This window comes from Peromyscus californicus, unplaced genomic scaffold (genome assembly GCF_007827085.1).
Source record: "Peromyscus californicus insignis strain IS unplaced genomic scaffold, ASM782708v3 Scaffold_18__1_contigs__length_77618521, whole genome shotgun sequence".
NCBI lineage: Eukaryota > Metazoa > Chordata > Mammalia > Rodentia > Cricetidae > Peromyscus > Peromyscus californicus.
The window spans coordinates 513,162-528,155 of record NW_026294480.1 but is presented as its reverse complement, the minus strand read 5'-3'; the positions used below and the strand labels follow the sequence as shown (position 1 = coordinate 528,155).

The window sequence follows — 14,994 nt, the reverse complement described above, 5'->3', positions numbered from 1 at the left end:
AGAAAACCCAGTGCCTTCACTGTTGAAAGACCTTTTATCTTTAATTTGGTGACATTAACACCATAAATCTAAACCATTTACCATTTATATTATATAACTCATTTGGTACATGTATGTTATACAGCCACTACCCCCATTAAGTTTCAGGACATTTCCATCACCCTATAAAGGAACTCCATGCTCACTGAGGTCACCAGCTCATTCTCTGGATTTGCCAGTTCTGGGTGTTCCACAGTAGTAGGATCTTGTATTTGCCTCTCACTGTTTTATCTTGGAGTCCAACCTTACTTAGGTGACCTCCCCTTACCAGATACTGCAGTTTGGCCACTGTTCAATACTGGGTACTGGGGAGGCCCTGGAAGCCAGACATTTCTGGCCAAACCAGAAACTCATAACAGCTGACTAGGTAGGGTACAGGGTGAATCTTCACCCTCACTGACTGGATGTCACCCATAGACTTGCCCTGTACCTGCTTCTCACTCCTGGGAAATCATCAACATCTCAGGAAAGGAAAGGTGAGATCAAGATGTAAGATAGTAAGATAGCCGGGCAGTGGTGGCGCTCGCCTTTAATCCCAGCACTCGGGAGGCAGAGCCAGGCGGATCTCTGTGAGTTCGAGGCCAGCCTGGACTACCAAGTGAGTTCCAGGAAAGGCGCAAAGCTACACAGAGAAACCCTGTCTCGAAAAACCAAAAAAAAAAAAAAAAAAAAAGATAGTACGATAGTTGAAACCCACTTTGCATCTCTTTTAGATTGGAATTGTGTGTGTATATACATATATATATATATATATATATATATATATATATATATATATGATTCATATATATTCATGAACTCTCACAAGTCAAATGGAAGGTGTGTGTGCAGATGAGGGTTATACAGATGAAGATGTGTGCAGGTGAAAGTATGTATATGTATGTGTACATGCAGGTAGGGATAAGTACTGGGGTGTTTCTGGGTGAGCATTACACAGGTTAAGGTATGTACTACTATGTGTGCAGATGAGGATGCATGAATGTGAAGTATATACAGATGTGGGAGTGTGCCGGTGAGAGGTGTGCAAATGGACTACGTAGAGGTGGGATGTACAGGTAAAGATATGCAATCAGGTGTATGTACACAGGGTACATTTCTCCAAATCTTCAAAAGGAGAAGAGTAAAGCAACACTGGTACCACCTTTTGCTCTAACAAGAGGGCCAAGTGAATACTGGTCAGACTTTGGGCTCAGCAAGAGTCCTCAGTTTTCATTAAAAATGAGAAAGTTTTACCAAGACTAATTTCCAGCTCTGCGGAGAGGTCGTGAATACATGGAGAGATCCTGAGAGCCACACAATAATGTGAGAGGAGATGCATTCTGGGAGGTTTACTGTCACCTTGAGAATCCAGCAGCCCCCAGCCCCAGACTGACCAAAGCAGAGATTCTGAATCCCAAGAGTTACGGTTGGTGCCACACCATACCAGACTGGTTCTTAACCTACTCTGCCCAGTGTCTTCAGTACGTTACAGTCTCTTAATAATGTGCTTCCCATACACTCTGGACAGTGGCTTCAGGTTAGACTGTAGACCCTGGTCTATGTGGGCACCTGGCAGCAGAGCCAGACACAGCAGCCTTCAGCCACCAACAACATCCTCCTGCAAGTGGCTTTCTGGGGGTGATGCATGCTACCTTAGAGGTGGCTGTGGATGGAAAGGGTTGTATCCTGTCCATCCCATCTCAGTCTCGGGTGCATCAGCAGTCAGCCCACACTGGGAGCATCCACATCGTTTTAGGAGTCCACAAATAGGAACTGACATTTCTTAAGCTAAAATTTGAGACACTGAGGGAAAAGACTTAAGTAGTATTGTGTTTGGAAATTTTCAGGAGAGCATGGGGCTTCAACTCACCACTCAGCATCCATAGTCTAAGAAACATCACTAGGTCATCCAGACCTTTGGCCACCAGAGAGGAGTAGGCTGCAAGCAGAAGTGGTCAGGCTCAGAGTTTTGTGTTTCTCCATGAAACGTGTGCCCCTCAGCTTCTACAGCAGAAAATGATGGGGATCAAGTGTGAAGAAGTTGGAGTTGGAAGTGCATGTCAGAGAGGCCCCCACACAAGCTGATGGCCTTCATTAAGAGATTACGATAGTTTTCTAGTCAAAAATCAGGACCAAGTAAAGCCAATTCAGGTGTAGGTGGTGAAGCTGGACTCTGTCTTCAGAGTCCCATCTACTACGCTACCCATTTTTCTCCCACCTCTGTTCTGTCCCCCAGCCAGCATCAGGTAGTCTCCTTGGTTGCAGGGGCTGTGGCTTTATGAGCTGTGGAACCTTCCTTTGTGAGGTGTTCCGTATCTGCTTTGTACGTGGGAAGGTCCCGACACTGTTTAATGTGTCAACACTGAGCAAGAAGTGTCTGATCTTTGCTGCTCAACATGATGAGAGAGGTGAGAAGGCAAGAGTAGACAATGGCCGTGGGTACAGGGATTTCACCTCGTCGCTCTCCAGATCAGGGCCTCACAGATAGAGATTCAGCCCATCACAGACCCCAGCTATCATGGGACCTGTTTGGTTTCTTGGAGCTGGCAGGATTTCTGTCTGATGAACCTCTCTACGGGGACATACAATGAGATGTCCAAGACTGGGAAGGCTCCTCCTGAGAAATGAGGGTACTGATGGGGAATCATGAGCAGGATGGGTGGATAACAGTAGTGTTGGACAGTTCAAAGAGAATTATGGGAGGCACCTAAGGCCGGATGTGAGGACAGAATTCATGACTGTAACACATGCAGGAAGCTCTGGAAATGTTGGCTGTAGCTGTGTTAGCCATGGCAGAGTCCCACACTGAAACCTACAATGAAAGTTGGGGGTATAGAAGCAAGAGACCTGAGCCAAAATGGTCACACATGCTGGAAGCTCCCAACACCACTGCTTCTTGAATCTGAAATCACAGCTCACCAGACTCTGCTGTTGATTGTTTTTCCCTTTTGAGGGGCTCGCCACCCACCTCCCAAATAAATCACACATAGAGGCCTTTTCATAGTTATAAATGCCCAGCCTTAGCTTTGACTTGTTTCTAGCCAGCTTTTCTTAACTTTAATTTATCCCTTCTACCTTTTGCCGCTGGGCTTTTTCCTGTTCTCTTACTTCTGTAATCTTACTTTCACTCTTACTCCACAGCTGCTGTGTAGCTGGGTGACTGGCCCCTGAAGTCCTCCTCCTTCTCTAACTACTTTTTTCCTCCCAAATTTTTCCTTCTATCTATTCTTTCTGCCTGCCAACCCTGCCTATCCTTTCTCCTGCCTTGTTGTTGGCCATTCAGTTCTTTATTAGACCATCAGATGTTTTAGACAGGCACAGTATTCACAGAGTTAAACAAATGCAGCATAAACAGAAGTAACACACCTTAAAATAATATTCCTCAGTGAGGGTCACAGGCATCCTTAGTCTTCAAATTTTGAGAGGATCAATCATGCTCTTATGAAATGAGTGAATGGAGGGACTCCAGTTCAGATGGTGGGGTGCCACTCTGAGGGAGGCAAGCTGGGGTATTGGCAAGTATCACAGGCAGAATATGGACAGATGTCTAGCAGAGGAGACAGTATGGGCATGCCAGCAATAGGAGGAGTCCAGATGTCCTACGAGCTGTGTGATGCACATGTTTGATGTGGGGAGTAGTGTCCTGTATGTGTTGAGCTGTATGTTCTATGTGTGGTGTGTAGCTTTGTGTGGTATGTATGGTTCAAGAATGTTCTCACACAGCAACAATATCAAAGTTGAACTTCGGGCCTATTAGGAAGATGAGGACTCATGTTATTGGCTCACTGCCTGGGCCCTTTCCTGTAAGATCAGTCTACTGTGCTTTTCCCCTTGTCCCAGCCCCCTTTCTAACATTGTCCCTTCATAGCAGCACCTTTCTAGGAGGGAGTATACTGGGCGGTAAGGTCCTAGGGAAATGGATGAATTTGAGTTCTTGTATAGGATGGCCTCAGTGTTGTTTTCTTTATGTATTTTCTAATATTTGTCACTTGAACATTCAGGACAGAATTGTGTCAAGGAGAGAGGTGGTACTCTAGCATATCTGACCCAACCAGGGGTCTATTCACAGATAACTGTGCCCACAGAGGTGGAATAGACATACCTAGCCTTGTGCCCACTATTTGGGTGGGGCGGTGCTGCAAACCTCCCTGTCATATCAGGGATCTCCTTCCAAGCCTTGTCAGCCATACCAACCTGCCATACAGATATCAGCTTTTGGTCCAGGTCCTGGTGACCCCCTAACAATGGCAAGTGGTATTGCAGGCCACTCATTCTATGCACAGGGACAGACAGCTTTGTGCCCTTTCTGTCTCTCAGATGAACGTCTGTGGTATGAACCGGAACCGGGTCCTCCCAGAAACCCAGGTCAACAATGTGAAGAAGATACTACCACGCCCTTTGTCCAGGGTGAATGGCTGGTCACCACCCCTCCACTCCTTCCAAGCAATAACCTGGACCACCTATCTGGCCATGTCCATTGTCACCTTTGGGATCTTCATACCCTTTCTACAAACTAGCTGGAAATATGCTGCCTATGTTGTATCCTTTGTGCTAGTGGGGTGGGGTCCTGGGCTGCCTGCCTCTTGGAGGTGGAGGGGCTTCTGAATGTCTTCAAGAACCCCATCATGCCTATGCAATGGGCTCTGTCTCTGCCTAGACCACTCGTTTCTGTGGCCCTGAAGTCAGTCCTGTGACTCCACATTCCTGATAGAAGGGGCTTTTGCTACTGTGAATGTAGAATCTGCTAGATACAAGGTGACAGTAGGGGTCCTGGAAGTGGTGACCCAAGGAAAGGGAAGCAGCTACAGACTCCAGTCATATTATCTTTCTTACAGCGCACAGAGAGGCCCCTCTCTGTTGATTCACAGAGTATCTAGGTCAATAAGAAAGGACTTTAGAAGCATATGCTTGGCTGCCTCCAACCCACATCCTGCCAATGTGTTTGTATAGCCCTACAGAGTCTAGTCCTAAGGCATGGAAAGGCCTTTAGAGATGGTTCCACAGGAAAGTGGGAAGACCTATGTCCATATACTGACTTCTTTGTGGTATGGTGTATATCAGGGTGACCATCTGGGATCTAACATCACACTTAGCATCTCATCAGAGAAATCAGGTCCTTACGCAAGGGTCCACATTAGAGCCAGTGCCAATCTGCTGCAAAGTGGGCCTGTGCCCAGAAAATTACATCCACAAGCCCTAGGTGAGCCCTGGATGACCATCTTGGTGAGAACATAATCTGTCTGTAGGCTCTAAGGGGCACTTTGCTTTGACTGACATTCTGCAGGCCCTGGAGTAAGGAGAACCAGGCAGACATGAGTAGTGGTTAGGAAGAAGGGAGTACAATACACAGGATTGAGTAACTGTTACAAGAGCCAGACCAGATACTATGATATCTTGGGGGCTGCTTTGCTGAGACTGGGTATGGTAGTATCTCACAGTTACCCACTTCAGCAGTCAGGCCTGGCCAGTTTTCCGTTTTTCATATGCATGTTCAGGGGATATTCTTTAAAAACCTCAGATGTCGCCGGGCGGTGGTGGCACACGCCTTTAATCCCAGCACTCGGGAGGCAGAGCCAGGTGGATCTCTGTGAGTTCGAGGCCAGCCTGGGCTACCAAGTGAGTTCCAGGAAAGTCGCAAAGCTACACAGAGAAACCCTGTCTCGAAAAACGGAAAAAAAAAAAAAACCTCAGATGTCATAAACTATCACCTGTAAATGCTGTGGTTGACATCAGAGCCTGGCTTTTATGCTCATACCCACCATGCTATCATCTTCCAGGAAAAGCATGCAGCAAACTCTGTCACTCATTTCCCAGTGTCCTTATTGCCAGCACCCCTATTTTCTTTATTATTTTATAGTGAGTCCTGGGGTTGAACCCAGAGCACTCACTGTTCCATAGCTTGTAGTTGCAGCACCCTGAAACTTCCCACAGTGTGGAACCTCTAGGCCTTTGGTTGAAGAAACTGGGGCAGAATATCTCCCAGTTTAGCTATGGCTGATTCTTTTCTTCTCAGTGGTAGAGGTTTATCTGTGGGAAGGCTCTTGATAATGAATTCAATGTAACAGGTAAAAAGTTATTCAAGTTTCCTGTTTCATCTTATGTTCATTTTAGTAAGTTATGTTTTTCATGAAATTTGAATATTCTAAAATGTCAAATTTCTTGGATAAAGTTATTCACAATATTGCCTATGCTTTTCATTTCATCTCTGAAGGATACAAATGTATTTTGGATAGGTTTTTCTGTACAACCCAGTCTGGCTATGAACTAGTGATGCTCCAAACTCAGCCTCTCAATGGTTAGATGTGTGCTTCACCACTACTTCTGGCTTCAGGACATGTAGTAACATATCTTCTTTGACTTCCCGTCTTCCTGTCTTCCTGTCTTCCTGTCTTCCTTCCTTCCTTCCTTCCTTCCTTCCTTCCTCTTTTCTTCCTCGTTTCCTTCCTCCCTCCATCCTTCCCTCTCTTCTTACCTGACATTGGATCTGCCATGCAGCCCAGGCTCCCCATGAACCCCCACCCTTCCTGCCTCAGCCTCTCAAATCTGGGATCGCAGGTGAGCACAACTGACTTTCTTGTAGAGAAGAATCACCTTTCCAATTTATTACTTTTCTCTACTGTTGGCCTCTTTCTATTTTTAATTTTTCAGCTTTTATTTTTATTATTCCTTATTTCAACTAACTTCAAGATTACTGTGATGGTCTTTTACTATCACTCTTAAGTGGAAATACAGGTCATTGGCTGACTCACCAGAGACTTAGAGTTCAATCTAAGCCTTATGCAATTACACTTTCCCCGAAAGTTTGGACCCTATGCTGTCTAGTTTTTATGTCAGTTTGACACAAGCTAGTCCTTTCAGAAGAGGGAAGCTTAATTGAAAAAATGCCTCTATAGTATAGGCAAGTCTGTGGATCCTTTTCTTGATTGATAATTGATGTGGGAGAGCCCAGCTCACTGTGGGCAGTGCCTTCCCTGGGCCAGGCGGTCCTGGATGGCACGAGACAACAAGGCAAGCAAGCCATATCAAGGAAGACAGTAAGCAGTGTTCTTTTGTGGCTTCTTCTTAAGTTCTTGCTTCCAGGTTCCTGTCCTGCTCAAGTTCCTGCCCTGACTTCCCTCAGTGATGGACTGTTACCTGGAAGTATACAATGAAATAAACCCTTTCTTCCCCAAGTTACTTTTGGTCATGATGTTTTTATCACAGCAATAAAAATCATAACTAAGATAGGCCCCATTTCCTGTACTCCTGGAACAGGCCAACACTAGTTGACCATGCAGTCTTTGCTAGTGGTTGGAGACTTATTTTTAGGGAGAAACTAATGATGCCCTTGGCAGGCACACTGTGAGCACACACACATCCTGGCAACACACACCCCGGGAACACACATCCTGGAACACACATCATGAGTATATATACCTTGGGTACTTACATCTCAGGTACATTCACCCTGAGCATATGTATATCTGTCACAGGCATACATGCATCCTAGGGACACATATGCCTGCGCATACATGCAAACACACACACACTTCTCAGATGTAAGTAAGCATCCTGTGTACATATATCTCAGGCACACATGCTTCCTAGGAAGACTTCATCTACCCTGTATCATGCATCCTGGGGACACATATGCCAAGCACATACACACATATCCCAGATACATATACCCTGGGCATATGTACATTCCAAACACACTCGCATTCTTGGCAGAACCCCACCCCCACCCCGAGCACATGTACCTTGAATATGTACACATCCTGGGCACATATATCCCAGACATGTGAATCCTGGACACACTTTTACTCAATCCATCTTGCAACATCAGGTCCTGTTTGGGGAGATAAGATGAGGATGGCCTGTAGGTATCAACTACAGGTACAGTGAATAGCTTCAGATCCCTGTCTGCCCCATGTTCAGGATCCAAATAGGCAGCAACATGCTTTTCCAAAGCCCAGATTTGTAGCTAGAGTTTTCCTGCCTGGCCCACAATCAGGACAAATCTCTCTCACCTGCCAGTCCCACAGCCGCTCAGACCCGACCAAGTAAACACAGAGACTTATATTGCTTACAAACTGTGTGGCCGTGGCAGGCTTCTTGATAACTGTTCTTATATCTTAAATTAATCCATTTCTATAAATCTATACCTTGCCACGTGGCTCGTGGCTTACCGGCATCTTCACATGCTGCTTGTCCTGGTGGCGGCTGGCAGTGTCTCTCTGACTCAGCCTTCCACTTCCCAGCTTTATTCTCCTCCTTGCCCCACCTATACTTCCTGCCTAGCCACTGGCCTATCAGTGTTTTATTTATTGACCAATCAGAGCAACACATTTGCCATAGAGAACATCCCATAGCACAGGTTCTATCCAGTCACCAGGATAGAGTGAGCATTTGAGCCATGCAGCACTAAACCATGTAGAAGTTCAAGTGTCCACGAGGGAGGGGACAGGAAGCTATAGTTGCCTGTCATGCTCTTCAAACACACAGCACTCCACCAGCCTGTTCCCTTCTTCTCATCAGGGTGACAAGTGCCAACTCTCAGTGGTGGCCCATCTCAGTATACCTAGTATGCATCCCACAAACCCTGCTGTACCTTCCTTGGTCCTCCAGAATCTCCAGACCTTGTTGCTGGCCTACTGAGCCTCCACTGTGTCCTGAAACCCAGACCCTCTGCCCTCCAATAGCCTCTGTCTTGGGTAGTCCCCTCTTACCAAGAGCCCTCTAATGCCTCAGGTCTGCAGAGTTGAACAGCAGAGCTAGTGGTTCTGTGTGCTCCTCAGTGTAGCCTGTGGGCCTCCTGGGCCCCCGACCATGATGAGGGATAAGAGATGATACAGAAGTCATCAGTCCCATAGCTCAAGCCCCGGCTTCTGTCCATGTAACACCAGACAGGGCAGCCTCACTAGATGTCCTCAGCATGGGTGGAGAACAGGCAACAATTCAGCAATTTCTAATGTCTCCCAAGAGAACTTTTTTTAAAAACTATTTTTAATTTAACTTTATTTTATGTGCATTGTTGTATTGCCATGGGTGTCAGGTCCCCTGGAACTGGGGCTACAGACAATTGTGAGCTGCCAGGTGCATGCTGGGAATTGAACCCGGGTCCTCTGGAAGAGCAGCCAGTGCTCTTAACCACTGTCTCCAGCCCCCTCCCAAATGTACTTTTATAAGAGTTTTCAAAGCCCAGAATCTAGACAGCTCTGAGTCTTAAACATGAGGATAGAGCCTCTCTGTCTCTTTAGTGGAGCATGGCAGCTGCCAGTCTGATCTTGGCTGAGCATTTCTGAGATGTCAGGTAATCTGTGGCCTGTCAGGTTGACAAGTGTCGGCACAACACACTGTCATTAGGGTGTAGCACCCGTGGGGACATAGCTACAGTCAGTGCTAAGTCTCTAGATATGCCACTGAGCTAACCCACCTATGCCCTGTAAAGGAGGGCTTTCCTTCTTACTCCCTACCTTCCATCTTGTTTCCTTTGTCCTGTATCTCTCCATCAGTTCTGTGGAATAATGCATGTGAGACCTATGGTTGTCTTAACAGAGCTACTCAAGGTGTCTTAGGTGAGAGATGTTTCTCTCTTAGTTCTGGGGTAGCAATCTAAGATGAAAGTGACCAAGGCCACAGTCTCCTGAAAGGCACTGGAGAGTACTACGTCACCTGGTCCTTGGCCTGGGGATGCATTCTTCTCCCTGTGTTTATCCATCTCCTGTTCTGATAATTCAGTCTGTTGTGCTTCCCATGAAAATGTTATTTATTTTATTATTATTATTAGTAGTAGTAGTAGTAGTCGTGTGTGTGTGTGTGTGTGTGTGTGTGTGTGTGTGTGTGTGTGTGTGTGTGTGATTGCACTGTAGCACGTGTGTGGAGTTCAGAGGACAATTTTCAGCAGCTGGTTCTCTCCCTCTACCTCAGGATCCAGGTTGTAATGCTTATACAGAAAGCTCTTTCAGCTACTGAACCATCTTGTCATTCTACAGTTCCCATTTTTATAAGGTCTGTGATCATAGTGGATCAGATTGTTCCCATTGACCTAATTTACCTGGTTTGTGATGACCCTATTTTGCAAGTGAGGTCTGCCAATTTTGGTGTCAGGACATGGATATGTTTAGGAGATATGTACTGCCTCATAATCACTGTTTTCCTTCTTACTTTTATTCCTAACTTGGCCTTATTTGGCCCTGCATCTTGTCTGGTGGTTCTGTGTTTACTGCAGTGGGCCTGAGCTTGTCTTGCTATCTGCCCCATTCCTCCTGCACACCCAAATGCCTGACCTCCATTTCCTCCCAGAGCCCTGCTACACCCACTCCATAGCTCAGTGCCCAGTCAATGTCCAGAGATGTGCAGCTCCAGCAGCTTTCCTGGCTTTTCAGGTCAGGCTATTATCTCTGGAATCCTTTCACTAGCCTGTCCCCAGCCTGGCTACACTGGCATGATGTTCAAACCAGCAGCACTAAGTGCTAGTTAATGGCCACTAGAGGGCACCAGCATCACTTGGCACCTGCTAGGCACCACGAGGAGCTGGGAAGTGAGGGTCTGGGTTAGGGGAAGAGCAATGGCTTTCTGTGGAGCGCACCTGAGGGAGCTAGAGACAAAGAAAAGCCTGAAGATCCCTCTCGTGGTACAGAAGAGAAAAGGCCCACCATTCTGGTGGCCCATGAGGGTCCTTTCGCCAGTGGGAATCCCACCTTGCTGACAAGGGAATAAATACACAGTTTAGACAACAGGGCCCACTGTGTAGTATCAAAATTTAACCATAGAGTTCTCTTTTAGAGTCCTGGGTTTGGAACAATGTGAATTAGAAGAGGGGACATCAAGCAGGGTTGTCAGGCTGCTGCTGTCGATCAGCTACAGAGTTTGCCCTGGAGGAGTCATGAGCCCAGACAGTACCAGACTGTTGGCTTCTCCTGGGTCTCCCCTCTTCCTGCGGAAACAGGACAAGGGAGAGGTCACTAGTTCGAGGAGACTGAGGAGGGTGGCGTCCTGAGCTGGCGCCCTTCCCTTGTTTGTTTACTAAACACAGATTGTTGCTAGGGAATGTTCCAGCCAGCTGTGGTTCTCATAGGCTCCCACATGGAAACTTCCAGAGGGAGTTGGAGGGAGGCCTCCATGGAGGATGCCTCACCCTGCTCCTTTCACATTAACTATCCACTGAGACAGGCTTATGTGAGGGCAGGAGCAGACCCTGGAGTTTTTCTTCTGGGCTCCCTCTTGGGATTGTCACCTTGGCGTGTGGTAGGGAGTGTCCGGCCAGGTCATTTGGGACAAAATATAGTATAGTAAGGTCACCAACAAGATTCTTTTGAGTGACAGGGTTATCCTTGAATGGTTCAAAATTTACTGGCAAAGTGTTGCTGAACAAGCTTTGCACAGGAAAATGTGATTAAAAAGATGTGCTGTAACTGTCTTTCACAGGAGAATTCCATTCCTAGAGGACAAGGGACGGTTATGTCTGAGGTCTGAGTCCCCGTGGGACCAGAGTCTTTGTGTGCCATATTGGTGCTTTTAGGGTGGCCTCCTGGTACTCCACATGAAGGCTGGGTGCTGGCTGCCCTTTAGTGTCTGTGTGGCAGGTCCAGGTACAAGGGAACCTGGCTCAGTTGCACCCTGAGAACTGCTTTGCAACCATAGCCTCCTTATGATCGGCCTGTGTCCCAGGAGTTTCCAAGAGTGGGACTTACATGTGTGAGCCAAGAATGGATACTGGTGGTTTAGAGAATATGTGAGGGTATCACAAGGTGTGGTCACAGAGGGCAGTTCTCCTCTCAGCCTCACCTCATTTGTTCCTCAAAAGTTCTCTTGGGCTTCCTACTGTCTACTGGTTTCCTTTAGAACAGGTTTCCTTTAGTGTTACAGGGAAAGAGTTAGCACCCAAGCAGTGTCAGACTTCCTGTGTCCTTGGACCTCATTCATCAATGTCCCGGACTCTGAACATGCTCCCCTCTACCCATCATCGTGAGGGCAGCACATCAGCCCTCAACTCAGCCTCAAAGGGTGGGAGCAGCTGCTGGACCATGCTCATGGTCATGGTAGTATCAACAGCTGTGAGTGACTCTGTGCCATGTCCCACTGGCCTATACAATAGCTACAATCTGTTCTGCAATAGACCAGGTGGTATTGTCCTCAACACTATGAGGTCAGAGTAGCCATAGGATGGGCTTTGGGTATCTGTCACGCCTCCCTGGCATGGCATATGAGTCCATCGGGGCTCAGATTACCAGATGTACTGCCTAGCCGCTTCTGCCACACACTCACACAGCTCCGCACCAGCTCCTACTCTGGTCCTCCTGGAATATAGCTGCCTGTCTTCCTCACAGTCACTTCTCTGTGCTCCAAACCTGCTTCTCAGTCCTGTGCCCATGCCCAGGGTAATAGCCAGCTCCTGCTGGAAGATGAGGTGAGCAAGACAGGATCTGCACCAGGGTATGTGTCAGTATCTGGGCCTCTTACAGGCTTGTCCTACAGCATTGATTTTTTTTGGAACCCTCATTAGGGCTCCCCTATGCCTGCAGCCTTATGTCTCTGTCTATGTCCACGACTATGCCTATGGCCTTTGTCTTGCCTGGACACAAGGCAGCCTGACCACTGCATAAGCTTAGGCTGTGATGCATAGGACCCTGTTGGCTCCCTCTAGAGATGCTGTAAATGCTGGCACACCAGGCCCAGAAGGCAAGGCAAGAGAGGAGAGCCCTTATGATCAGTATCTCCTTTTATATATTATCCTAGGGACAGGAGGAAGAATGGAGGGGACAAAAACCTTCTTCTCATGGCCATGTAGGCTTAGATGGATAAAACCCAAAGGTGCCTGAGAGTCTGGTGTCCCCAGAAGTTCTAACTCAGGTTGAGGTTGGGAGTTACCCTCCAACTGCTGACTAGCCTTCATATTTCTGGTGAACATAGTGTTCTGTGTTGCAGCTCACAGTAACTCTATTGCCAATGTGATCCACATATCCTGCATGGGCTGGCATAGACTGGTCTCACTTATAGCCTAGCCCTTTCCCACCTATGAAACACCCACCACCAGGTAAAACATTTTAGGCCTCTGAAGTTATCATTCCAAGGTATAAAATGCCATTTTCCATAGCTTTTCCTTGTACCTGGTCACATAAGGCATTTCAAGGCTTGTACACACTGTGGCCAGCAGTTGGCTGGCTTGGCTAGGTTTCTGAAGTGAATGTCTCTATGGGATCTGCTCTTGGGTGCTGCAGACAGCAATGACTAGGAGTTCCAGGGTCCTTCCTTAGTCCCTGACACTGTCTGTCCCCCGGGAGACACCTTACATCATGTCAGCCAGGCCCAGGGCTGTGTGTTCCTTGACAGCCCAGGTGATGGGTGTGTTGTCCCTGTTCCACCTCATCGTGCACTTGATTGCAACTACCATCGATCCAGCTGACACCAGTGTCCGACTCAAAAAGGACTACTCAGAGCCTGTGCCGACTTTCGACCGGTCCAAACACGCACATGTGATCCAGAACCAGTACTGCCACCTGTGTGAGGTTACTGTGTGAGTGGGGTATCTGCTGAGCAGTGGGGCAGGGTTGCTTTTAGGAGTCTGGGTGTAGAGTACTGCTGACCCACAGCCCCACAGTCGACCAGCAGATCCTGCTGTTATTGGGCACTGGCCCTTTGTGGCACTCTATGGAGGGCTCAGTCATGTGTTCACAGCCTTCCAGCCTTCCAGGAGGTACACTGCCCTACCCTATAGACTGACAGTTCTGCCTTCTAGTTCCCAAACCCCTCTCCCTAGGGATGAAGACTGCATGAGAGACCCAGTGTGCCATTCTCAGGTCCTATTGTACACACAGGCCCTTCTTTGTAGTAGTGGTCGGTGGGCAAGTGTGCCACTTCCATGTGGTTTTTCTGATAAACCTCACATCCCCAACTGGGAAGGAGGGAGGGCAATTTCAGCTGATACCTGGTGGATATCAGGACCTGAGGAAGGCAGCACACTGACTTGGCTACAGGAAGGCACTGTAGGTACTGGGTGAGATACCAGCCTTTAACTCCTAGGTTTTCAGGCTCCCATCTAGCAAACAAGCCTACCTACAGGGAAGTCCACAGTCTGCCTTACAAAAACAATGCCCATGGGCTCAGGCTCATCTCTCTCCCAAGATGGCCTTGTCTTTCCTATAGGCTTCCAGTGCCCTATTCAGATGGAGGCCCCACCCTCCATTCCATGGTAGACATTCAGTTCCCTTGGTGCATTTGGGGCCAGCAGGCTGTTTCTCCCAATTTCTCTCCCAGGAGCAAGAAAGCCAAACATTGCAGCTCCTGCAACAAATGTGTCTCTGGCTTTGACCACCACTGCAAATGGCTGAACAACTGTGTGGGCAGCAGAAACTACCGGTGAGGCACTCTGAGGGTCAAGGCTGTGACCCAAGGGAGGGATCTGTGGCCTGGGAGTCATAGGAATAGATGGCAGGTGACAGAGTGAGGGGGCTGTCAAGGCTGGGAACAGCACAGGAAAAGGGTGACCTTTGGGCCATGTCTCTGTTTCCAGCTATCGCAGAGCTTAGTGCCCATGTTCTGCTGGTTCTGATATGTTGGTGGGGTTGTTCCTGAACATGTGGAGCAAGCTCACACTCACAAAGTCCATCATTAGAGAGCTCATTATTGACAGTTGGTCACACCCTGGCTGAGCCTTCTAAACTTCCTGCTTCAGGCCTATCTACCTTCTCAATGCCATGACTACCAACCCAAGAACAGTGGCTAGACTCTTGAGCACAGGAATGAACATCTAGGCCACCCTCAAGCATTGCCTTGGTCATGAGTGCAGAATCCAAAAAGCTATTGGGCACCAGGTCAGGGTGTAGGACAGTAGTGCTCAAACTTCCTACTGCTGCAACTCCCTAATACAGTTCTTCATGTGTGGTGACCCCCAACCATAAAATTATTTTCATTGCTACTTCATAACTGTGATTTTGTTACTGTTATGAATCATAATGTAAATATTTTTTGAGATAAAGGTTTGCCAAAGGGGTC

The 14,994-nt window shown here is 47.6% G+C and overlaps 1 protein-coding gene across 1 annotated transcript in view; it reads left to right on the top strand.

Annotated features, from left to right (window-relative positions):
• The first annotated feature begins 4,026 nt into the window (after positions 1–4,026).
• The window catches only part of LOC128113317 (palmitoyltransferase ZDHHC11-like), a 30,271-nt gene continuing 19,303 nt past the window's right edge, over positions 4,027–14,994 (top strand). The window contains exons 1-3 of the mRNA XM_052742887.1: positions 4,027–4,572; positions 13,338–13,516; positions 14,257–14,358. Of these exons, the coding sequence (XP_052598847.1) occupies positions 4,294–4,572; positions 13,338–13,516; positions 14,257–14,358 (560 nt within the window). The 5' untranslated portion in view covers positions 4,027–4,293. The remainder of the gene's footprint in view (positions 4,573–13,337; positions 13,517–14,256; positions 14,359–14,994) is intronic.